The sequence below is a fragment of the Mixia osmundae genome, assembly GCF_000708205.1.
Source record: "Mixia osmundae IAM 14324 unplaced genomic scaffold scaffold_4, whole genome shotgun sequence".
Classification (NCBI taxonomy): domain Eukaryota; kingdom Fungi; phylum Basidiomycota; class Mixiomycetes; order Mixiales; family Mixiaceae; genus Mixia; species Mixia osmundae.
In genome coordinates this window covers 182,110-202,671 of record NW_014575560.1, presented here as the reverse complement: position 1 = coordinate 202,671, position 20,562 = coordinate 182,110, and the positions used below count along the sequence as shown (strand labels likewise).

General features: G+C 56.8%; 14 protein-coding genes across 14 annotated transcripts; 6 read left to right on the top strand and 8 right to left on the bottom strand.

Annotated features, from left to right (window-relative positions):
- Positions 1 to 29: 29 nt before the first annotated feature.
- On the bottom strand, positions 30 to 3,657 carry L969DRAFT_386482 (uncharacterized protein). The gene is made up of 4 exons (XM_014713028.1): positions 3,590 to 3,657; positions 2,335 to 3,539; positions 1,084 to 2,279; positions 30 to 1,034 (listed from the first exon to the last, which is right to left on the bottom strand). The coding sequence occupies exons 2-4, from the start codon at positions 3,498 to 3,500 to the stop codon at positions 67 to 69; spliced, it is 3,330 nt and encodes a 1,109-aa protein (XP_014568514.1). The 5' UTR covers positions 3,501 to 3,539; positions 3,590 to 3,657; the 3' UTR covers positions 30 to 66.
- L969DRAFT_47237 (uncharacterized protein) lies at positions 3,655 to 4,078 on the bottom strand (the record flags this gene model as incomplete). Its single annotated transcript, XM_014713027.1, has 3 exons — positions 3,655 to 3,699; positions 3,756 to 3,770; positions 3,932 to 4,078. Coding segments are annotated over 3 exons (207 nt in total), but the record flags the coding sequence as incomplete, so codon positions are not given.
- Positions 4,079 to 4,715: 637 nt separating this feature from the next.
- L969DRAFT_48182 (uncharacterized protein) lies at positions 4,716 to 5,697 on the top strand (the record flags this gene model as incomplete). The annotated part of the gene is made up of 5 exons (XM_014713026.1): positions 4,716 to 4,772; positions 4,833 to 4,932; positions 5,001 to 5,328; positions 5,386 to 5,487; positions 5,529 to 5,697. Coding segments are annotated over 5 exons (756 nt in total), but the record flags the coding sequence as incomplete, so codon positions are not given.
- Positions 5,698 to 5,758: 61 nt separating this feature from the next.
- Positions 5,759 to 6,628, bottom strand: L969DRAFT_93724 (uncharacterized protein; the record flags this gene model as incomplete). The annotated part of the gene is made up of 3 exons (XM_014713025.1): positions 5,759 to 6,258; positions 6,315 to 6,541; positions 6,597 to 6,628. The coding sequence occupies 3 exons, from the start codon at positions 6,626 to 6,628 to the stop codon at positions 5,759 to 5,761; spliced, it is 759 nt and encodes a 252-aa protein (XP_014568511.1).
- Positions 6,629 to 6,748: 120 nt separating this feature from the next.
- Positions 6,749 to 8,270, top strand: L969DRAFT_93723 (uncharacterized protein; the record flags this gene model as incomplete). Its single annotated transcript, XM_014713024.1, has 2 exons — positions 6,749 to 6,847; positions 6,903 to 8,270. 2 exons carry the CDS (start codon positions 6,749 to 6,751, stop codon positions 8,268 to 8,270), a joined length of 1,467 nt encoding a protein of 488 aa, XP_014568510.1.
- Positions 8,271 to 8,317: 47 nt separating this feature from the next.
- On the bottom strand, positions 8,318 to 9,550 carry L969DRAFT_384968 (uncharacterized protein). Its single transcript, XM_014713023.1, has 3 exons — positions 9,122 to 9,550; positions 8,491 to 9,062; positions 8,318 to 8,444 (listed from the first exon to the last, which is right to left on the bottom strand). Exons 1-3 carry the CDS (start codon positions 9,473 to 9,475, stop codon positions 8,366 to 8,368), a joined length of 1,005 nt encoding a protein of 334 aa, XP_014568509.1. The 5' UTR covers positions 9,476 to 9,550; the 3' UTR covers positions 8,318 to 8,365.
- Positions 9,551 to 9,563: 13 nt separating this feature from the next.
- Positions 9,564 to 10,302, top strand: L969DRAFT_86488 (uncharacterized protein). Its single transcript, XM_014713022.1, has 2 exons — positions 9,564 to 9,761; positions 9,814 to 10,302. The coding sequence occupies exons 1-2, from the start codon at positions 9,608 to 9,610 to the stop codon at positions 9,984 to 9,986; spliced, it is 327 nt and encodes a 108-aa protein (XP_014568508.1). The 5' UTR covers positions 9,564 to 9,607; the 3' UTR covers positions 9,987 to 10,302.
- L969DRAFT_86487 (uncharacterized protein) lies at positions 9,681 to 11,009 on the bottom strand. The gene is made up of 2 exons (XM_014713021.1): positions 9,814 to 11,009; positions 9,681 to 9,761 (listed from the first exon to the last, which is right to left on the bottom strand). The coding sequence occupies exon 1, from the start codon at positions 10,979 to 10,981 to the stop codon at positions 9,992 to 9,994; it is 990 nt and encodes a 329-aa protein (XP_014568507.1). The 5' UTR covers positions 10,982 to 11,009; the 3' UTR covers positions 9,681 to 9,761; positions 9,814 to 9,991.
- Positions 11,003 to 13,276, top strand: L969DRAFT_60570 (uncharacterized protein). Its single transcript, XM_014713020.1, has 2 exons — positions 11,003 to 12,096; positions 12,148 to 13,276. The coding sequence occupies exons 1-2, from the start codon at positions 11,152 to 11,154 to the stop codon at positions 13,159 to 13,161; spliced, it is 1,959 nt and encodes a 652-aa protein (XP_014568506.1). The 5' UTR covers positions 11,003 to 11,151; the 3' UTR covers positions 13,162 to 13,276.
- L969DRAFT_86484 (uncharacterized protein) lies at positions 13,191 to 14,033 on the bottom strand. The gene is made up of 4 exons (XM_014713019.1): positions 13,916 to 14,033; positions 13,575 to 13,773; positions 13,392 to 13,523; positions 13,191 to 13,333 (listed from the first exon to the last, which is right to left on the bottom strand). Exons 1-4 carry the CDS (start codon positions 13,994 to 13,996, stop codon positions 13,290 to 13,292), a joined length of 456 nt encoding a protein of 151 aa, XP_014568505.1. The 5' UTR covers positions 13,997 to 14,033; the 3' UTR covers positions 13,191 to 13,289.
- A 62-nt stretch (positions 14,034 to 14,095) lies between these two features.
- L969DRAFT_86483 (uncharacterized protein) lies at positions 14,096 to 17,226 on the top strand. The gene is made up of 6 exons (XM_014713018.1): positions 14,096 to 15,197; positions 15,244 to 15,444; positions 15,491 to 15,592; positions 15,639 to 15,747; positions 15,798 to 17,029; positions 17,078 to 17,226. The coding sequence occupies exons 1-5, from the start codon at positions 14,153 to 14,155 to the stop codon at positions 16,828 to 16,830; spliced, it is 2,490 nt and encodes an 829-aa protein (XP_014568504.1). The 5' UTR covers positions 14,096 to 14,152; the 3' UTR covers positions 16,831 to 17,029; positions 17,078 to 17,226.
- L969DRAFT_93716 (uncharacterized protein) lies at positions 16,889 to 17,504 on the bottom strand (the record flags this gene model as incomplete). The annotated part of the gene is made up of 4 exons (XM_014713017.1): positions 16,889 to 17,029; positions 17,078 to 17,224; positions 17,281 to 17,358; positions 17,406 to 17,504. 4 exons carry the CDS (start codon positions 17,502 to 17,504, stop codon positions 16,889 to 16,891), a joined length of 465 nt encoding a protein of 154 aa, XP_014568503.1.
- A 121-nt stretch (positions 17,505 to 17,625) lies between these two features.
- L969DRAFT_73058 (uncharacterized protein) lies at positions 17,626 to 19,542 on the top strand (the record flags this gene model as incomplete). Its single annotated transcript, XM_014713016.1, has 2 exons — positions 17,626 to 19,090; positions 19,142 to 19,542. The coding sequence occupies 2 exons, from the start codon at positions 17,626 to 17,628 to the stop codon at positions 19,540 to 19,542; spliced, it is 1,866 nt and encodes a 621-aa protein (XP_014568502.1).
- Positions 19,543 to 19,579: 37 nt separating this feature from the next.
- Positions 19,580 to 20,546, bottom strand: L969DRAFT_93714 (glycosyltransferase family 2 protein; the record flags this gene model as incomplete). Its single annotated transcript, XM_014713015.1, has 6 exons — positions 19,580 to 19,799; positions 19,847 to 20,011; positions 20,061 to 20,086; positions 20,136 to 20,246; positions 20,302 to 20,401; positions 20,452 to 20,546. The coding sequence occupies 6 exons, from the start codon at positions 20,544 to 20,546 to the stop codon at positions 19,580 to 19,582; spliced, it is 717 nt and encodes a 238-aa protein (XP_014568501.1).
- Between the last annotated feature and the right edge of the window lie 16 nt (positions 20,547 to 20,562).

Sequence of the window (20,562 nt, the reverse complement as noted above, 5' to 3'; positions counted from 1 at the left end):
AGCGTGATGTACGGATGCATTGATGCACGGCTCTTGGGCTCTACAGATAAAGTACAAGTGAGAGCCTTAACGATGCTCTTGCTCATTGCCATCTTGAGGTGCCGTTTCGCCCCTTCTCCATATTACGCTCGAACCAACATTCCACAATGCGCCCACCAGATCTCGTGCAGTTGTCGCAATCTCGACCGTCCGACCAAAGACTGAGCTTTGATCGTCATCGTATTCGTCGTAGCCGAAGCCATAATCGTCTGTTCGCGCAGCAGACAGATCTGCGCCATAGGTGACCGAACTGACACCATCGTCGAGCTGTGCAACCGTCGTTGTGCCGTCGGGATTTGCTCCTATTAGCCGTCCAGCAGCCGTGCGGAGAAGCGCCCGACGAGCAGCAGAGGTCTTCGCGCCGCTCGGCTCATCAGCCCATCTGAGGAAGCTGAGCTTTGAGAAGGAAGAGTTGCGATCAGCCGCCTGAATCGACGGCGAAGACGGTATTGCAGGCGAATCGAAAAGATAGCGATCGTCATCATCGTCATCTGAACCGACTTCTGAGGGTGGTCGGAAGCCTCTGCTGATAGTAGGCTTCGCAATGGCAATAGGCGCCGGGATGATCGTGCTCACCGATGAGCTCGGGCCTTTCTTTGCGTTCGCAGTCTCGGAGCGCGGCGATCGTCCGCCAAAGCTGCCGCTGCTGCTACCGGAGCCAGGCGATCGCGGGCTAGAGCTCGCACGCAAAGTGTCCGCATCCGAATAGCTTCCAAGTGAAGTGCCAGCCTCGCTGCTGCTTTGCCTGCTACGCGGTGTTCGACCGCGAGGAATCTCTATTGGACGCGAGCCTGACAGATCCGAGGGAGAGTACGAAACCGGTGATGCTGCTGACCTGCGGTCTATAGAGGCTGAGCGATCGAGCGAAGCTGAAGAGCCTCGTGAAGTCGAGCGACCGCGCGAGAGGAGTGTATTCACATTTGGCGGCGACTGACTAGGGGAATTGCTGACTGGCGTTGGCGTGCCGGATCCCGAAGGACTTCTACTGTACGAATCTACAGCAATATTAGCCTTGCTTTCAATGATCATGGCCGGGTGACATACCCAAATTCTCGCGGGAGCCAGCATTGTAAGGTGAATTTGCGCCGGAGGAGCTCGGACTATTGCCCGCACTGCCTCGACTACGCCTGCGAGATCCTTGCGAAGAGAGCGATGATGACGAGGAAGTGCGCACTGGCAGCGAAGAGTCGTTACTGACTTCGCCTACGCCATACCCGTCGCCAACGACCGAATTACCAAGCGAAGGCGACGCGACGGTCTCTTCCGTCTCGACGTCAGTGGACTGAGTGGCCGAGTCTTGAGCAGTCGGACGCGTTGTCGCGATGTAGCTCGCTTGGGTGCGTTTGGAAGTGCCGACGAGATCTGTCGCGCTATCGGGCTCCGGAGATGAATGCTCCTCATCAGTCGAATAGATTACGATAGGACTAGGAGCGGGCAGCTCTTCTGATGACTTGAGTGTCGTCGGCGCTAGCTTTGCGATGGTGTGATGCTCTAGCGTCTGCAGTGGCGCAAAAGTCGCCGAGCGGGGACTCGACTTGAACGTCAAAACGTCATCCTCGTCATCATCTTCGTCGTCCTCGTCGCCCTCTGCTTCCTCCTCTTCGTCGATGAAGCGATGGTGCAGATTGCTCAGACGCTGCTGCCGACGATAGTGTGGATCTTGATCGTCCTGCTGATCGACTGCTATACACTGTTCGACCCGATGATTGAACGAGATGTGCTTCTTGGGTTTAGAATCTTTGCTGTTCCTTCGACTGGACTGACTGCCGCCCGCGTGTGGCGTAGATTCGCCGTCATCGGAGACCTCAGGACTGCTGAAGCGTATTGCCGTCGAGGTTGCAGGCGATAAGATACTTGCGCCCGCTACCGCAGTTTTGCGCAGATTGGCAGCGTATGGGACGCCCGGACCAGCAGGAGCGTCTGTAGATGCAGCACCGCGAGTAAGATAGTCGCCATCAGTGGCAGACGAGCCAAGCACAGGGCCCGGCGACGAGGGCAGATTAAGGATATCAGACAGTGATCTGTACTTGAGAATGGGCTTCTTCGCCCTGGCAGTTGAAGCGCCCCGAACGCTAAGAGGAGCTTTCTCTGTGTTATCCGATCCATCGCTCGATAGGCTAGACGCCGCTGTACTTTCGAGTCCCAGACGATCGCCGAGGGTAGCAGCTTTGGGCGGCGGCACAGGGTCGACGCCGGTGTGCAAAGGCCCATAGAGCCAAGTGACGTCACTGTCCTTCAGCCTGCGAGATGCACTGCGTAAGTACTTGCAGCGCAGGGTCAAAGAAGAGCGCGGACCAATTGAGCGTTTCTGGACTGATCGTTTTCAACTTGTTGCGCTGTTTGGCCCATGTACGCCAACTCGCATTCTCGAGCCTGACGCCATTGACGATCTCGTTCTTATGTTTGGTCATGGCCTTCCAGCTCGCCCAGACATCCGTCTCATCCCACTGGTGTGAGAGATAATCCACGCAGATGCTCGGCAGACGAGTCTGAATCTCCGAATCGTCATTCAGGGGAGTTTGCGGCCCTCCTGGTTGGCCATTCGATGAAGTCTCCCGGCTAGCGTTATGCGAGCCCGCGTCCGAGGAAGAGGGAGAGCCATCGCGCGAATTGTTGTAATGGTACGCGTGAGACACGGTCGAGCCTGGCATGTAGGGCATCGAGACATTGTAGGGATAGGCGGGAACGACGATGCCACCCGAGGTGGTCGCGCCGGCAGAATAACCTGCAGTGGAGGAAGCAGAGGTGTACTGCACAGTCGAATTTTGAGGCTTCAGTTGGCCCGACGTTTGCCTGGGGGATGCTGTAGGCGACGACTGGTTCGATGCGTTCGGACTGGCGCCGGCCGTGACTGTCGGCGTACTAGAGAAAGAGCTGTCGATGGATGCAGATGACGCAGAAGCGCGATGTCCGTTCAGTCCGCTGGCTTTCTCGGCATCGTCAAGCTTGGACATGACAGACGGTAAGGCTTCATCATCAACAGATGACACTGATGACACTTCCGCTCTGTGATCGTCCGACGAATCATCGGCAGAGCAGCCATAGACTGACCCGGCCGAGCTCGACTCGTGAGATTCGACGGACGAGACAGAGGCTGAATCTGACTCTTCCCGGCCGTTTTTGGGCTTCGAAGCAGTCGCCGTTGCAGCGGCTGCCTCTGCTTGTTGCTTGCGCTTGATCGCTACTTCATCCGCCGCTTTTGCTAACATGCCCGTACTTGCGGGAACGTCGCTCTCGTCCGACAGCTCGGCTGGCTCGGTCGTCTCCGCCTTGGCTGCACTGGGTGTAGGCTTCTGATTCGGCTGAGCAGATACACTGAAGCCGGTCCTTTGTGAGTAGGGCTTGGAGCCCGAAGCGTCGAACGAGGCTCGTCTCTTGACTTTTGATGCGATGACAGGCGCCTGAGGGGCAGCAGTGGGCGGTGAGGGCGGCTTGTTCGCCATGGTCACTGCAGCTACCATCTGATGAGGCCGCCAAGGATGTTTCTATGCGTATCGAGGCTACCGCAAGCAGAGTCAGCTGAGGCTCGACTGAGCGAGTCCGTGCCCACTTTCTATGGATTGACGGTCTGAACGGTCTCGAGAAGCAGGCAAGATGCGCCTTTCGATGATGCGGCTACCTCACAGGAATGCCAGTGGCAGGACAGCCATGTCGAGAGGTCTGTCAGCAGCGGGAGATGAGCCTCTCTCCTCGTCTTGGCGACCGAGCAAGCTTACTTTACAGTGAGCAGACTGTCAGTACTGTCAATGCGATGATCGCTCGGCGATGGGCGGTACAAACAGATGCCAGCAGGTCGGTCTCGCAAGCCGAGCTTGAAAGAGTCGACGAGAACCCGAGATCAGCCGGTTGCTAGGCCTAGCTTGGAGCGATGTAGCGCACAGACTGGGCACACTCGCACGCTCCAGACAGTCGAAGCGAGACCCCAGCGCCACGTCGTCACCGTCACGAGAGGTGTGATGCCGTCCACGCTCTTGCGACAAAACGGATCCACGACCGAGCGGTTTTCCTCGCCGAAAGGAAAGAACGCCCCTCGCGGTGCCTACCCCGGCCAAAGTTTGGCTCGATTCTATCGATTTGGCAGGACTTAGCGAGCGGGTAGCGTGATCACGCTCTTCCTCTCGCTTGTCTGCCGCTGCACTCAATCACGATGGAGTCCTCCTGGCAAGCCGGGCCAGGCCAACGGAGCGTGAGAACTTTACCGCAGATCATGATCAGCCGATCACGAAAGAGACGGCAAATCGAGAGCCTCTGAATGCGCATCGTCTCCATATGTATGGCTCCATCCACATCACATCGTACTGATGCTAGTCTGAACAAAGAGCTGCGTGGGCAGTCGGCATCTGTCTCGACACGCTACACCATTGCATGGCTCATCCTTCGTGGGCTTTGATCTAACTGTAATTATTCCGATTGAAGATCCAGCGGGACGTCGAGGTCTCTCACTCTGCCGCTTCTTGATGCACATGTGACTCCTAGCTACATAGCCTCAATGGGGTCACAAGGATGACTCGTCTGTGGGCAGACTGCGAGCTCTATTTTTTTTCAAAGACATTTCGCGTCATTTGAAAAAGCATTCGGCAGCCACTCAGGCGTTGACTCATCAGGAAGTTTGACGAGGCGTCCAAGGCTAGTCTCCATCCGGCCAGGACCTGTTCGCCGCCTTCTGACATACTTGTGACACTACACAGATGGGTCGTCGTCCTGCAAAGTGCTACCGCTACTGCAAGAACAAGGTCTGTCAATGCTGACTGATCAGCCTTGATGGCCCGCTTAGGATGCGTTGAGCTTCACAGCCGTTCCCCAAGTCTCGCTACAACCGAGGTGTTCCTGACCCAAAGATCCGCATCTTCGACCTCGGTCGCAAGAAGGCACCCGTAGAGGATTTCCCTTACTGTCAGTCCCTCACGACCTTGCTCAGTACTCGCATCTGACCCTCGTTGGCTTCCCCCGCCCCTTCGCAGGTGTCCACTTGGTCTCGGACGAATATGAGCAGCTCTCTTCGGAAGCGTTAGAGGCAGCTCGTATCTGCGCCAACAAGTACTGCACAAAGACATCCGGCAAGGATTCCTTCCATCTCCGCGTTCGAGTCCACCCTTTCCACGTCGTCCGAATCAACAAGATGTTGTCCTGCGCCGGCGCCGATCGACTGCAAACGGGCATGAGAGGCGCTTGGGGAAAGCCATACGGCAAGGTCGCTCGTGTCAACATCGGCCAAGTCATTCTCAGCGTCCGCACGCGTGACTCCAACAAGGCCGTCGTCAACGAGGCTCTCCGTCGTGCCCGCTACAAGTATGTGACACCACTCCTCCGCATTCGAGCAGCTTGCTGACCGCCTCACTCGGGTAGGTTCCCTGGTCGCCAAAAGATCATCGTCAGCAAGAAGTGGGGCTTCACCGCGCTCTCGCGACAGGAGTTCCTCGATGCCAAGAATGCCGGCAAGATCAGAAAGTAAGTCTGCTTCTCGCCGCACAGGAGTTCCACTCAACGAGAGCCGTGTCAGTGATGGCGCTTACGTTCAGTATCTCAAGGAGCACGGCCCGCTCGTCAAGAACCTGCGCACTGCCGATATCGCCAATGGCCGTATTTGATGCGCTCGTTTGGATGCATGCTAGCTGTTCCCGCGATGTAGCTACATCGAGAGGACAGTCCGAAGTCTGACAGGCTAGATTTTGTATTCTTTTTGAGGATAGTACAGTACAACTGACTAGATCTTGCTTTGTCAAGGTGACCGGCCTCCGTCATAACGAGGACTGGGACGACGAGCAACAGGAGCTCTGCGCGGAGGCGGCGAGATCGAGCGGTCCCTAGGTGGCGGCGAGCGAGAGTCGAACGAGCGTGAGCGTGCTCGATGTCGAGGCAAGGGACTACGAGATCTCGAGCGACGAGGGTCTGGCGATCTTGAGCGTCTGTCATATCCACCCGATGGTCTACCGCCGCGTCCTCTCGAGCTGTACCCGTTCGAATGACCACGGTCGTAGCCGTTGCCTCTTGCGCCAAACGCGCCTCTACGTGGTGGTGGACCATCACGTCCGAATGCACCTCTGTAACCGCCTCGTTCGCTTCGATACGGAGGTGGTCGAGCTGGTTCGGGCGAGGGTGTGCGCTTCTCTTCTGTTCGGATGGTCACGCCGTCGAGTTGGCCCTGATCCATGTAGGCGATAGCTTTGTCTGCCTCTGACATGTGATCATACACGATATCCGCTTCTCCTCTCGGACGACCTACTCTTGCACATGCTCAGTAGATGTCACCGCACCTGTACATAGAATGCGCTCACCTCCTCGCGGGATGGCAAAGTCGATGGACAGGATTTTGCCATACACCCCAAAGATCTCTCTCAGATGGGCCTCGGTGACATTAGGCGTCAGTTTGGACAGCGTGACCGTTCTGTCTAGTAGATGACCCCTGCTCTGTGCGACGGGGGTGGGAGATCTCGAGCGAGAGGACCTAGGCGAGAGCGAGGGTGCTCGCTTGCCTCCTGACGGTCTACGTGGACTTGGCGACCTACCCGTCTCGATGTCAGCCCTGCCGATGAGCCTGATGGAGCCTGTCCGCCTACCTTGACATGCTGCGAGACCTGCTGCGGTCCATAGCTCGTCGACTCCGCCGTCGTTAGCTATGTCTGCAAGCAAGCAACCAACAAAAGAGCGCGCGTGGCGGCAACGCACCGGCACCCTCTCGCTCGTCAGGCCGGCCTCAGATTGCGCCGACATGGAGCGGGGTCCGTTCAGACGAGTGGCTAAGCTCTACAAGAACCCGCTCTACGTGACCGACGCCCAAGACCTGGCGACTCGTCGCAAGGCAGACAAAGTATCACGAGCCTTTCAGGAACAGCAATGCGCGAGATGCTGACACTTGGGGGCAGGCTGAGCGGCAGAGGCAAGCAGCACGTGCTGCGCGATTCGGCGAATCGAACGGCGATGCGTTCAAGGAGGACGATGACGCGGAGGATGATGTCGGAGTGGATAACGCGCCCAATGAAGCTGCTGAAGAGGCCACAGCTGTTCCTTTTGCCTATGCGCCCACAGAGAGCTTGCAAGCTCCCACTACAGATCGGCTCTCGACGTCTGATGATCTCAGAACGAGTGCACTCTCCCTGCGTTCAGACTCTTTCAAGACCGCTTCGACCGGTCTCATCTTTGACTGGCTGAACGAACTTCTGCCTGCATTGCCCTCAGGCAAACACCGAGGCGGCAAAGCGATCGGTCTGGAATGGATCGCAGACGACGCCATCAATGTCGTCTTTGCGGACTCTACAGAGGCTGCCAACGCGCTCGTCAGGCTGACTGCCGGTCAATCACCTGGCGCAAATCAGGAGGATGAGCTGCACGAGATTCTCAAATCGCTCGAGAGCGTCAGCGACATGTATGAAACGACGCCAGAAGAGGAGTTGGCCCTTTTGACGTCATCTAGATTGGCTCGACCGCTGCGCGCAATGTCCACAGGATCGACAACTGTGACATCAGACGAGGCCAAGCTAGCAAGAGACAAACGTCTCGACTCAGCTGATCAAGACGCAATCGCTGTTGATGCTCCCACGGGAACTGATGATGATACTGCAAGTCCGCTGAATCGAGCAGTGTTTGCTCGATTCGCTACCCTGCACGATGTCAAAGCGAATGTCAACCGAAAATCGGAATGGCATCGACGCGAAGGCAATCGCGCGGGCAAAGACGGCTTTGCAACAGCTCATGTCGTCGGGGACGAAATCATCGAGCAGGACGACGCTCCTCCGCCTGCCCGGGGTACTATACTCGTTGCTCAAGAGACTTCCGATGGCAGGAGGCCGATAGCACGCTTGCCGAGACACTTTGTTGCGAGCGTCGAGCAAGCGTCTCGCATGGACGCCGTCATGGCCTCTTCCGAATTTGGCAAGAGGATTTCGACAGCACTCGAGAGCAGAGTCTACTACGAGCCGATGGGCAGGACGAGTTCGCAACGTGTCACAAAGCATAGTCTCGATGATGAGCTGGATGCATGGAAAGCTTCGCAGGGAGCGCCGGTCGGAGAAACGAAGCAGAGCAAGCGCAAACGGTCAGATTCTCCAGAGGACGACAAACCGGAAGATATCGAGATGCGGCCCATGCGACCGCTGGCCCGACGCGTCAAAGTCAGTCTCGACGGCGGCGCGCTGGCGAATCGTGTAGGACCAATGGCGGCGCTGCTCAAAGCAAACGCAGCGAGACTGCCAAAAGCTCCCAAGATGGAGGATGTAGAGAGCGAGGCCAAGTAGAACATAGGGCTGTCTGCATGTTGTGACAATGATTGTACATGTAATTCCTTTTGCTTCTGGGATTGTCCTCTACAGGTCTAGTGCCGGTTGCTTTGCTAGCTGTCGTGCTCGGCGCCTGTCAGATCACGAACCCACTCGTAGGTTGCAAACGATGTCGCTATCGATGGCGATACCCTGTCACGCTATCAGCACATGATCTGTGTCGCATCTGCAGACTGACTTGAGTAGATTGATGCTCAGGCCCTTGTAGAGCGAGCGTATGCCTTCGCGCCGAACCATGTCGACCATAGCCTCTCGAGCAGAGTTATAGTGATAGTCCATTTTGGACATGCCAGAGACTTGCATGACGCGTCTGACGACATCGAGCGGATAGGTCAGCGTCTGGGACAGTCCGCCTGCTAGAGCGCCACAGCAGAGTTTATTGAACGTGCTTGCATGCTCGCCGTCGTGCTCGAAATGGCCACGAAACAGTTCGTACGTATAGAATTGACAGCCTATGTAGGGAGCGACACTGGCAGAGGTGGTGATGCAGCCTTTGTAGAGGGCTCTGACACCTCCCTCGGTACGAACGACGTGTCGACCCATTTGGTACATGGACAGGGAAGCTGCTTCTGCCGTCGATTTACCGATCGATGCCGAGGCGATACTGACGCGACATCGGATGAGGTCGAGCGGGTATGTCGTGACGACAGAGGCGACGCCTGCGATGGCTCCTGCGAGTAGCTTTCGCGGTGTAGACAGCTCGTGCTGCTCGTTGGACAGGACGCGCTTGGCCTGTTCGTAGGCCAGGAACTGCATCGCGCGGGATCAGCTGAGCAGATCCCACCCTGCGGATGATTGCGGGAGCTTGCCTGAGTTGCACTGTAGGGAGCGATGCGTAGGACATTGGCATAGTTGCCTCTGAACATGCCTCTCATGCCCTCCTCTCGCCATATCTTGCGCAACGAAGCGATCAGGCCGTTGTACGCAACCTCGCTCTGACTCTGACACTGGTAGATGAGTTTGAGACGTTCGAGCGGTGCGACGACGGTGCGGGAGGCTATGCCTGCACACCCGCCTGCGAGGAAGTAGCCGGCAAAGTCGGAGGCGTGCAGCGAGTCGTCTGCCGGCTTGTCTTGCTCTGTCGAGGCACCGGGCTCGTTGACGTCGGGCTCGAGCGTCGGCCTTGGCGGGACATGCCGTGCATCGCTCGTCGTGGTGCTCATGGCCGGGCCCGCTACCGTTCCGTCATGTCGTCAGTGCTCGCCTGAATTGGGCAAAGCAGGAGGATCCTGTCTTGCCCCGATCGCGCGCCACGAGGCCACGACGCTCGACTCAGGACGACGAGAAGCCTCGTCATGCGATTCTGTCTGATCCTGGCACTCGCAGGCCTTGCGCAGGCCCAGTTCTTCGACTTTGGCAACATGTTCGGCGGGCAGCAACAGGCCCAGCAAGGTGCGAGACCGGCTCAGGATACCAAATCGAAATGGTACAGGCAACAGGTCGACGAGCGTGAGTGCCGTCAGCCAGCCCGGGCAAGGGAAGTAGCTCATGATGATGGCAGTCTCGTGCAATGACTATCTCTGCCCGAACACGCTCGACTGCGTGAGCTCGCCTGCCGCGTGCAGCTGTCCGTCGGTAGAGGATATCAAGTGTCAGACGGGCCCGGAGACGTTTGTCTGCACCCGTGGATCAGGCTGCGATGCCGTACAACACGCTCTCAAGACTGGCAAATAGGCCGGTCATGGCTTCTGTGCAGCAATGAGGACGAAGCCGACTTGACGACCGCGATGCCACCACCGTAGAACGCTTGCAAAAGCAAGATACTCCCACCAGATTGTTCTCGATACGACGCCAAAGTTTGCGTCACCTGCACGCTCCTCGAGAAAGGCGGCGAGAGGCTCAAAGACGTCGGATGAGATGTCTCTTATGTTGATGTTGTTGTACCCGATCCCTTGCAAAAGAGTGACATACTCCTCCATGTCGGTCACCATGTTCGTCCACGGCACGCCGGCAAGACGGCAGACAGCCCATTGCTTGAGCCTGTCGAACGCACCGAGCTTCGAGATCGGCTGAAGCATGACAATGTCAGTCAGCGCGAGCGTGCCGCCAGTCTGTAGACATCCATAGGCATTCCGCAAGAAAGCCGCGCGAGTGTCAAAGTGGTATGCACAGTCGAGCGCAATGACAGCATCGTATCGTCGGTCAGGATTCCGCGTGTACTCGATCGCATCACGCTGGTAGAGATGGTGATCTCTCAGCAGATTGGCATCTGTTAGATCACGCAGGCGCTGCTCAGCAATGACGGCATGAGACCTCATCGTCGTGACGGCATCGATGACGTCCGGTCTGAACGTCGCTTGCCAGACTCTGAACGTCTCGCCGCAGCCACAGCCGAGTTCCAAGACAGAGGACTGGCCGCGTGGCAATGTCGCGTCAAGCCGGGCATGTTGTACGAGCTGCAGCGCTAAATCTGCTGCCTCACATTTAGCAGTACGGACATCATGGCGCTGTGCCATCCCCCCACCTTGGCAGGCCGTCGGAAAGTCGACCGTCTTGGCCCAGAAACCCATGTTGAGCCAGAGCGAGTCGCATCGGATATTGAGTGCTGCATGTTGTAGGGCATCTCCGTAGGCTTCATGGCCGTACGATGAACGGAAGCGGCTGACGAGGTACCTGACGAGACTTGGCGCGAGGAGACCGAGTAGGAGGGCGACGGCGCCTTCTATCATCGACCACCCATCGCGACACAAAATAAATCGTACGCGAGCGGCGTTTCGAGGCGCAGCAGCAGAAGCAGCAGCAGCAACATGTGCCCTGTCAGCGACGCCGCCGGTCTGAGCAGCTGAGCAGACACGCCATCAGTCGACTGGCGAGTCACGCGATACCGCCAAGTCCGGCCATGGCTAGCGGGTACGGACCCAGTGCAGTCTCAGCCAGCGCTGGCAGTATGAGCAACGCCAACGCAGGCCAACAGACTGCTGCGAGCGATTACTCGGTCTCACATAGCTCCGATAGCTTTGCAGGCTCCACGAGCAGCAGGCCCAGTGCGCCGCCTTCTTACTCGCCCGCCTTACAGTACGGCCATTCGGAGGATGCCAATCAACAGTACTTTGCCAGGCGGCCATCTCACCAGGTACAGCAACAGGGGCAGCACATGAATGGCTACGGTCATCTAGGACACGCTGCTCATCATCAGAGCGCGCACGGTGGGTCTCAACATCAGCATATCGCCGATTACTCGTCTCACTCTATCGCGAGCAACGATACTTCCACCCTCCTGAGGGATCAAAGTGTCCTTGGCACTTCTATAGAACGATCTTGGGATCAACTGAGGACCAAGTTGGGTCAGCATCTGCCAATGCTCGCGCCCAAAACGCTATTACCTTACTCGCCGGCCATGGGAGGTCCCGGCAGGCCATTACATCGCGCCTCTTTGACCAGATCGAGCATCGCGCCCGTCGCCCAAACGCTCACGCCAAGCTATAGCACCATGCGTTTCGTCGCACTCTGCTCTCTGTGGTATGCCTCTTCGGCCGCATCGTCAAATACGGGCAAATCGATCATGAAAGCCTTTCGCTACCCTGTCACCTTGACGCTCATCCAGTTTGGCTACGTGGCAGGCTACTGTCTCATCTTTCTGGCAGTCCGTGAGACCGCGAGAGGCGTAGGCCACCATGGCGCAGGATCTAGTTCGCGCGTCGCATCGCGCACTTGGGGCGTCAAGAAACCTTCACGGCAGGCTCTACATGGCACGCTCGTCATGTCCGGCTTCCAGATTGCTGGTCATGTCTTCTCGAGCATGGCCATCGCGCGCGTACCTGTCAGTACTGTGCACACGATCAAAGTCAGTCCATACGCCTCGCGCGGTCTGCGCAAGACTGACGTGGGCGCACAGGCATTGAGTCCGCTTTTCACCGTCGCGTCCTACGCGGTCTTGTTCAGAGTACGATACAGCCCTGCGACCTATGCGGCTCTCCTGCCACTCACGCTCGGAGTCATGCTGGCATGCTCCTTTGACGTACGTGCAAACGCGCCAGGCCTCATCTGCGCCCTCGGCTCAACGCTCGTTTTCGTGTCTCAAAACATCTTCTCGAAAAAGCTCTTACCTAAGGACTCGTCCTCGTCGCCTCATACGACGACAGCGACGAGTGGCAAATCGCTCGACAAGCTCAACTTGCTGCTCTATTCCTCCGGATTTGCTTTCGTATTTATGATACCGATCTGGCTGTACTCGGATTTTGGCGCCCTGCTGGCAACAGAGAATGTCCTACCGGGTCATATCAGCAGGACAAGCTTGTTCAGTCTTTTCTGGACGAACGGCACTGTACACTTTGCTCAAAACCTGCTCGCTTTTTCGATACTGGCCAAGACTTCGCCGGTGACTTACTCCATCGCTTCGCTTGTCAAGAGGATAGCCGTCATCTGTCTGGCCATCATATGGTCAGGCCAGCACGTATATCCGATACAAGCGCTCGGCATGACCATGACTTTCGTCGGATTGTGGATGTACAATCGAGCCAAGGGCGATGTCAACAAGGGCGAGCGTAAACGAGGCCAAGTAGAGAAACGCATGGAGCTGCTACTACCGACCAATGCGAATGACTTATCCGATAAGATGACGCCTGATATGACACGGGCGAATACACCCGTAGACAAACTCAGCCCTCAGGATCTGCCACCGTATCAGCCGCCGAGTTTCCATTCGATGAATGGCAACGGATATGCGCATGCGAATCAGAACCCGCCACCTGCATCGAGCTCGACGGCGACGGCAAGGCCGATGCTCGATCTGCGGCGAGGGACACTCGATATCAGCTCGGGCGGTCCAGTGCCCACTTCGCCTCGGCAAAGGTTACACGAGGGTACCGGTCTGACTAGCACCAACTCCCAGGCGGTGCATGTTCACTGAGCCGCCTTTGTGCAACGTCTTGCTTAGATGGGAGCTGTGTACCTCATTGTAATCTCTCCACACTCCAAGCGAGCTAGCGCGAGGGATGTCAAACAAAAGTAGCACATGGCCTGCCAGCTGCATTGGATCTACTTGAGAGGAATGAAGCGAGACGAGTGCGTTGCTCCGATACCTGCGAGTAGCCTCCCGACATTAGCTGCTGTCATAGCCTGCGGGCGAGGAGCACTTGCCTGGGCGACCGTGTCGGACGGGCTTGTAAGAGATCGAGAACTCGGCTAGGTAGAATCCGACCATGTCCGCTCGGATCTCGATGGTGTTGAAGGTCTTGCCGTTGTAAATGGCGACCTGTGAACCGACCATCTCTGCAGGCGACATGGATTAGCACATCGCGAGAATCGCAGGTCGTGACATGCCTGGGATGATAGGCAAGTTGCGGCAATGCGTCTTCACGACTGCTGGCTTCTCGCCCGGCGCTGCCTCCTTCTTGGCCTTGCGCAGCTTCTTGATTAGCGCAGTCGGCTTGCGCTTGAGGCCTCGCTGGAAACGACGGCGAGCGCGAGCGTGGACGAGCTCCATGAGTTGTTCATTGCTGAGATCGAGCAGTCCCTCGAGCTAGCGCCATGTGGAAGTCAGCTAAATGCACTCCTAACAGCCGAAAGATCCCTTCAAGGAGTGCAACGAGGAGCTCGAGAACTGTGGGTTGGCTGCCTCGCTGACTCCCTTGCCGGATCAATCGACGGTCGATGCTGCTCACCTCGACACCTCGGTAGGTGAACTTTCTGAACGTTCGTCGCTTGCGAAGCTCCTGAGCCTTGTCTGCCTCTGTATCAGACATGTTTGCGTATGCCTGCCGCCTGAGATGCTTGACACGCAGACTGAGGCTGATTTAATCGAAATTGCCTCTGCCAAAAAAAGCTGCCTTCAGAAGTCTTGGCATTTGGTGGCCAGCGCGCGCTGTCAACGTCACCGCTGGACTTTGGCAGAGCTCACAATGGCCATGTCGGCAGGCGCACGATTGCTACTATGTCTCGCGATTGTACTCGTGCTTGCAGCGCCCTCGGTGCATGCTTTTGGCGCCGGCAACATTCCCTCCTTTGCGTTCATGGAGGGCAAAGCATTCCGACACGGTGACATCGATGACGTCCTCGCCGAGCTCTTCAAGGCAGGCGGGGCGGGCTTCATGGGCATTGGCGGCAAGAAGTTCGGCGGGCTCGATATCAAGCGCGTCTACTTTGGCTCTTGGCTGTCCGACTATTCACAAGCCATGGACGTCGCTGGCTTGCAGAAACTGTCGAAGCAAGCTATCCTCAACATCGTCATGCTGCTCGGCTTCCTCGAGTTTGGCTATGCCACTGGCTCTTTCGAAGTCACAGAGGAGCGCTTGTTTGTGTACTCTTGCGTGCGGCACATCGACAATCCGCGTGGCTATGCAGACGACTTGCCCGGCAAAGATGCACGTCAAGTTGATCCCCGACTGAGAGGTCCCATCGATCCACGAGAGCTCGAGATCGATCCTCGCACGGGCATGAAGAACTATATCGCCAACGAACGCGGCAACTGGGACACGAGCACAGCTTGCATTCGACGCGGTCTCTTGCGGTGCATAGAAGCAGGACGGATTGCACGAAGGCAAGGCAACGAAGATGCTCTGCACGACGCATACCGCTTGCTCGGTGAAGCACTACATACGTTCGAAGACATGACAGCCCACAGCAATTGGACAGAGCTCTTTCTCGTCAAGATGGGCTTTAGAGACGTCTTCTGCCATGTCGGTCAAAATGTCACTGTTCAGAGTCCCCACGGTCCTTGCCCGCCTCTCGTGACGGGTACATTCGGAGGCCCGGACTTTTTATACAGCGTGCTGGGCGAAGGTGGCGATAAGCTCAGCGAGGCAAGCGTGTCTGATCTGAACAAGGCCATCAATCGCGCCAAATCTGAGCCCACCGACTCGACCGGTTCAGCTCTGCATGCCATGTTTGGACAGCTACCAGGAACGTCTGGCAATCATCTCTCGCGTGAGCTGGACGATGTGCAGAGTGAGTCCATCGGCAATTTAGTGCGACGGTGCTCAATCGAACGCAGACATTTCTCGCGACCCCATGGATATGTCACCTCAAGAGCTTCACGCCGTCTTATGGAAGATCCTCAAGTTCAGAGATGACGTCTGTCTCGTCATCGAGCGTACGATCGAAAAGATTCCGGGACTCTCTTCCTTAGTCGAGAAGCTGACGACTGCCATCAATAAATGGGTCTTCACCGTGCTAGAGCCATACGTGAAGCCGGGTGCGCTTTACAGCTATCCTCACACATGCGCTGATACCTCGCTCAGTTCTGATGGGCGGCACGTCGGCTTTGCAATCGGGCAGCTCTGCAGTCATCGACAACCCGGAGCAATACGCGGTCTGGGACAATCCTACCGCATCTGATCCAAGTCGGTGATGTTCTTTCGCAAGCGGGCGACGCTGACGCTAGCGTAGCGCACTCGAACTTATCAAAGGATCACTTCAACTTGATCCTCAACGAACCGGCCGGGCTGGTGGCCAAAGTCATCGTACGACACGTAGTCACGGCCGTAGTCAAAGCATGGCAAGTCCCCCCGCCCTCTGTCGTCCAGCATATCTGACCGAGCGGGACAGGGACGATGACTCCGATCCGAATCCTATGATCACGCACCTCTGCACAGCTATTCATCACCCCTACTTTGCTGATCAGAACAACCCAATCCAGCGCGAAATGGGCGAATGCATGACCGCTTGGGTCAAGGGACTCAATCCACAAGATGCCGATCACAACCGCCGATCACTGACTAAGCTTGCCGTCCGACAACACAAGAACACGCGTCGTGGAACGAAAGATCCCCAGCAGTCTCAGTCTTTCTTGCCTGGCCCACAGCAGCTCATGGGTAGTGTGCAACAGTCTGCTGCGAATCACTTTAATCAGGCAATGACCAATGTGCCTGGCTATAATCAATATCAGTCATTTGTGAATGAAACCGGCATGAATAGAGGCGGCGGACGATTGGGCAGGGGCAGGGGCAGAGGGCGAGGAGGTGGCAGGCGGAGAGAAGTGGGAGGCGAAATGGGACAGGATGAGTACGATGACGATGACGAAGAAGAACAGGCAACCTTCCCAGAGCCCTCGGGAGATCACGCTCGCATCAGCGACTCGCAAGGTCAGCAAGGTCGCTTTGGTGACCAGCTACAACAAGCTCCCATCCAGGGCGGCTACAGCTACGGCGGACCAAATCAAGAGGAACAGCAGGCTCAGGGCCTTGGGGGGCAATATGGCGGACCAGGCGGGCCACAGCCTGGCTACGGCGGACCTCAGCAGGGCTATGGGGGACCTCCGCAAGGATACGGGGGACCTCCGCAAGGATACGGCGGCGGACCTCCGCAAGGATATGGTGGGCCACCGCAAGGTTACAGCGGGCCCCCACAAGGCTATGGCGGACCTCAACAGAATTTCTCGGGCGGTCCTCCTATGCCATTCCCTGGAAGTCAACAGGCGTCCTATCCGGGCTATGATCCACAGCAGCAGCAGCAGCAGTACGGATTCCAAGAGCAGAGCTATCAGCAGCAAGGTCAGCCATACCCGGGCCAGCCGCCTTACGGACCGGGGCCAGGTCAATATGGCTATCCGCAAGGACCACCTCCGCCAGGCTGGCAGTAGAAGTATGAAGTGTTGTACAGCGCTCTCACAAGACAACATGGACAAAGGCGAGATATATTCAAGCAGAGGCTTGTGCGAGCTCCAGCTGCAAGGCGTCCCTTTGCTCTTCGAGCTTCGCTAGCCTTGCCACGAGCTCATGACGTGGATCCTGCTCTGCCTCTCTGGCAGCTTGCTCCTCCTTTGCTCGCTGTGCTTGGGCCTGCATGACGCGTGAGCGCGTTCATACCCGTCGCGCTCGAGAACGCACTCGCTGTACCAGCGTCTCTTCGCGCGTCTGGAGCTTGACGAGACCTTGCGCTGCCTTGCCCATCAACTCGTCTAGCTGCGGTCCAATCTCGTCACTGAGAGCGTCCTGAGCATCCCTGACTTGCGTCCCCGTCACGAGATCATAGCACTGTCGAACGAATAGCCCTCATGAGCCGATGTCCACATTGTGATGCAGTGCCGGACCTTGGTATTGTGTAATATCCTTTGCAGTCGCGGGACGTCGTACGTGGCAGCATGCATGCTTACCATGGCTGCATGAAGCTGCGAGACGATCAGGCACCGCTGAGAGAGGACTGTGGCCGACTCACGAGCTGGCAACTCGCGTGCAGGCTCTGCGCACAGCTGTCGAGCGGCACTTCGAGGCCAGTCGCAAAGGTCGTGCTCGCCATAGACTTGCGGCCGTCCATGGTAGAAATGGGCAATGGATGCAGGCGTGGAAGTCCGTGGGAGCTGTCACGCTGATGGTGCAAAGCGCGTTGAGTGGAGGAGAAGTCTGACGGAGGAGGCTCCTGCTACCGGCTCCGTCTCATGAATGTGCTCATCTACAACGACGCCGGCGTATCCGAAGCATCAGTCAAAGGGATTGCACGCTGCCTGAAGATCCTGCTGGCGACGACGCACGACGTGCTCACTGTGAATGCTCATACGATCGCAAATGATCCTTGGCAGGCGAGCACTTCGCTGCTCGTCATCCCAGGAGGCAGAGATCTCCCTTTCACCCAACGGCTGAATGGCAAAGCAAATGCATGTATTCGGCAGTGGGTAGAAGCCGGCGGTAGCTACCTCGGGATATGTGCAGGCGCCTACTTTGCGTCCGCGCACGTCGACTTTGAGGCTGGCTCTGCACTCGCCGTCAAAGGTGACAGAGAGTTGAGCTTCTTCGGCGGCACTTGCAAGGGGGCAGCCTTTCCCGGCTTCGTCTACGAAAGCGAGAGTGGCGCACGTCATGTACCCGTTGCGCTCAACCAGGTTCACTGGAGCCGAGTCTGGTCAGACGTGCCTTCCCAAGCCGAGGTCTACTGGAATGGCGGCGGCACCTTCCAAATCTCCGAGAGCACGTCCCGTGCGACTGTTCTAGCAACCTACTCCGAACTTGACAATGCACCGGCGGCCGTACTTTGCCACGTCGGCAAAGGCAAGGCACTTCTATGGTCTGCACATCCAGAATATGCCACCCGCACAGACATGACCGACGATCGGGTAGCACCCTTGATGCTACCCACGCTCCTTTTGCTCGGTATAGAGGTTGCTGAAGGTACCAGCACGCCTGCACCGCCAGTCTACTGTGTACAACATCTGATGAGCAACCATATGCTCGGCGTAGTATCGATCACGTCCGACATACAAAGGGCGTTTGGTGATGAAACGATGTTGCGAGATACGACAGACGTCTTTCGCATCGTAGGCAGTGGCGAGCCAAACGATTTTTTGCCGTTTGTCGGACATCACGGTCGGCCAGATTACCAGTGCGTACGGGCATGGCTGCAAGGAAGCGTGCCACCGCTCTCGGTCACGCCTCTATTCGATTTCTCGGCCTATTTTGCCGCACTCACTCGTAGGCGGCTGAGCTTGCTTGGTCGTGTCGTGCTGTATGCGGAAACGCTGTCGAGCACCCAGACCACGCTCGACAAGAATCCGAAATGGCTCAAGGCCATGCCGAGCGGACTCGTTTCGATTGCGTCCCATCAGACCGCGGGTAGAGGCCGCGGTGGCAACGCATGGATCTCTCCAGCCGGCTGCTTGCAATTCTCGCTCGTCTTGCGAACGGGCAAAAGGTCAGCTCCCAGGCTGGTGTTCCTGCAATACATGGTCGCACTAGCTATCGTTGAGGGCATACTGGACCTCCCAGGCTGCAGCGACCTTCCAGTGCGCCTGAAATGGCCAAACGATCTCTATGCGGACATGGGCGTCGACGCACCTGTTCGGTACCAGAAATTGGGCGGCATTCTTGTCAACTCGAGCTTTGCCGATGACGACTTCACTCTCATCGTCGGTGAGTCATCCCCCCTCGCGTTTATGCCGTCCCTAACGTAGGGTCACACAGGCTGTGGGATTAATGTCTTCAATGAAAGGCCAACAACTTCAATATCTGCTTTGCTCCGAAAGCACAATCTTAGCGTCGCCGCGACGATTACCATGCCGGAAGTTTTGGCAGCAATACTCTGCAAAATCGAGGCGAAATGGGATTTCTATTTTTCTCTCTGGCGGCCTCTCGAGCCTTTTATACAAGCTTACACGCAGCATTGGCTTCACACCGACCAAATTATCACCCTCGAAGAGACGGGTCAGCGCCTACTCATCAAGAGTATCACGCAAGATTATGGTCTGCTCCATACTGAAGTCATGGATGGAAGAGAGAGGACGCCGGCGGCAGCTTTCGCAGATTTGCAGCCCGATGGCAATTCATTCGACATGTTACGCAATCTCGTTCGACGGAAGACATGATGACTTGCTTGTGATGATGCATTGTACAATGCTGTCGCTATACAGACTGGAAAAGACTCCAGATCCCTTTCGCGTACGAGACAATCTCGTCACCGCCGAGCTTGCTTTCGCCGTAGATCCTATCCACAAAAGTGATTGGCACTTCACCGATAGTGTAGCCGGATGTTCTAGCTCGCACAATGATCTCCATTTGAAAGACGTAGCCTTTCGACACTGTCATGTCGATAAGGTTGCGCAGCACCTGGGTTTTGTACAGCCTGACGCCTTCAGTCAGCGAGGCCTTCTGCCCAGGGTGAATGCATACCTGAAAGAGCCAGTCACATCGGATACACCTGGCCATAGGACGAGCTTCGCGAGCAAATTCGCACCTCGACTGATGATCTTGCGCTTCAGATCCCATCCGTGCACGCCACCGCCTATTCTATACCGAGTCCCTGTGACAACATCATAGTCGCGTCTCTTTTGCAGCCTGCTCGCAACAGTGTGCCTATCGGCTGGCGTCACGCGAGATCACTGACCTTATGAATTGTGGCAGGAATTTGGGCTGCAATGCGCCGGGTCAGCTTGCATTGACGCGACAGAGTGTGCCTGACATGATGAGAAAAATCGGCGTCCATGATGATGACAAAATTGCCGGTGCAGCTGGCTATGCCGTGCATGTAAGCTGTGCCCAAGCCAAGCTTGCCTGCTCTCGGCCTGAGGATCTGAGCGCGCCAAGGGACTGAGCGCGTGCTCGTGCTACATCTGGCGCATACGCACGATACGATGGTCGCCATAGACCTTCTGTAGCTGCTGTGCTACTTCTAGTGTGCCGTCTGGCGATGCATCGTCTACTATGATGATCTCCCAGTCGAGATGTCTGAGGATTTGCGCGTCAGTCGTTGATGTAGACCCAAGCTATAAGCTGACTCGGCCTCGAACACTCGTGCGAGCAACCAAACGATGACAGGTAGATTGGATCGCTCGCAGTATGTGGGCAGAATGACAGAGTACTTGTCTGGCATGACGCAATGGGCTGCC

Coding starts and splice junctions, on each gene's coding strand:
- L969DRAFT_384968 (XM_014713023.1), bottom strand. CDS start 9,475: ATGAGCACCACGACGAGCGATGCACGGCATGTCCCGCCAAGGCCGACG. Junction 9,063..9,121: donor CTCCCTACAGTGCAACTCAG/GCAAGCTCCCGC, acceptor CGCGCGATGCAG/TTCCTGGCCTACGAACAGGC. Junction 8,445..8,490: donor CTGAGCATCAATCTACTCAA/GTCAGTCTGCAG, acceptor ATAGCGTGACAG/GGTATCGCCATCGATAGCGA.
- L969DRAFT_86487 (XM_014713021.1), bottom strand. CDS start 10,981: ATGATAGAAGGCGCCGTCGCCCTCCTACTCGGTCTCCTCGCGCCAAGT.
- L969DRAFT_86488 (XM_014713022.1), top strand. CDS start 9,608: ATGCGATTCTGTCTGATCCTGGCACTCGCAGGCCTTGCGCAGGCCCAG. Junction 9,762..9,813: donor CAGGCAACAGGTCGACGAGC/GTGAGTGCCGTC, acceptor TGATGATGGCAG/TCTCGTGCAATGACTATCTC.
- L969DRAFT_386482 (XM_014713028.1), bottom strand. CDS start 3,500: ATGGTAGCTGCAGTGACCATGGCGAACAAGCCGCCCTCACCGCCCACT. Junction 2,280..2,334: donor AGTCCAGAAACGCTCAATTG/GTCCGCGCTCTT, acceptor TGCATCTCGCAG/GCTGAAGGACAGTGACGTCA. Junction 1,035..1,083: donor TGGCTCCCGCGAGAATTTGG/GTATGTCACCCG, acceptor ATATTGCTGTAG/ATTCGTACAGTAGAAGTCCT.
- L969DRAFT_60570 (XM_014713020.1), top strand. CDS start 11,152: ATGGCTAGCGGGTACGGACCCAGTGCAGTCTCAGCCAGCGCTGGCAGT. Junction 12,097..12,147: donor GTACTGTGCACACGATCAAA/GTCAGTCCATAC, acceptor GTGGGCGCACAG/GCATTGAGTCCGCTTTTCAC.
- L969DRAFT_86483 (XM_014713018.1), top strand. CDS start 14,153: ATGGCCATGTCGGCAGGCGCACGATTGCTACTATGTCTCGCGATTGTA. Junction 15,593..15,638: donor TCCTACCGCATCTGATCCAA/GTCGGTGATGTT, acceptor ACGCTAGCGTAG/CGCACTCGAACTTATCAAAG. Junction 15,748..15,797: donor ACGGCCGTAGTCAAAGCATG/GCAAGTCCCCCC, acceptor CGAGCGGGACAG/GGACGATGACTCCGATCCGA.
- L969DRAFT_86484 (XM_014713019.1), bottom strand. CDS start 13,996: ATGTCTGATACAGAGGCAGACAAGGCTCAGGAGCTTCGCAAGCGACGA. Junction 13,774..13,915: donor TCACCTACCGAGGTGTCGAG/GTGAGCAGCATC, acceptor ACATGGCGCTAG/CTCGAGGGACTGCTCGATCT. Junction 13,334..13,391: donor CGTCCGACACGGTCGCCCAG/GCAAGTGCTCCT, acceptor GGCTACTCGCAG/GTATCGGAGCAACGCACTCG.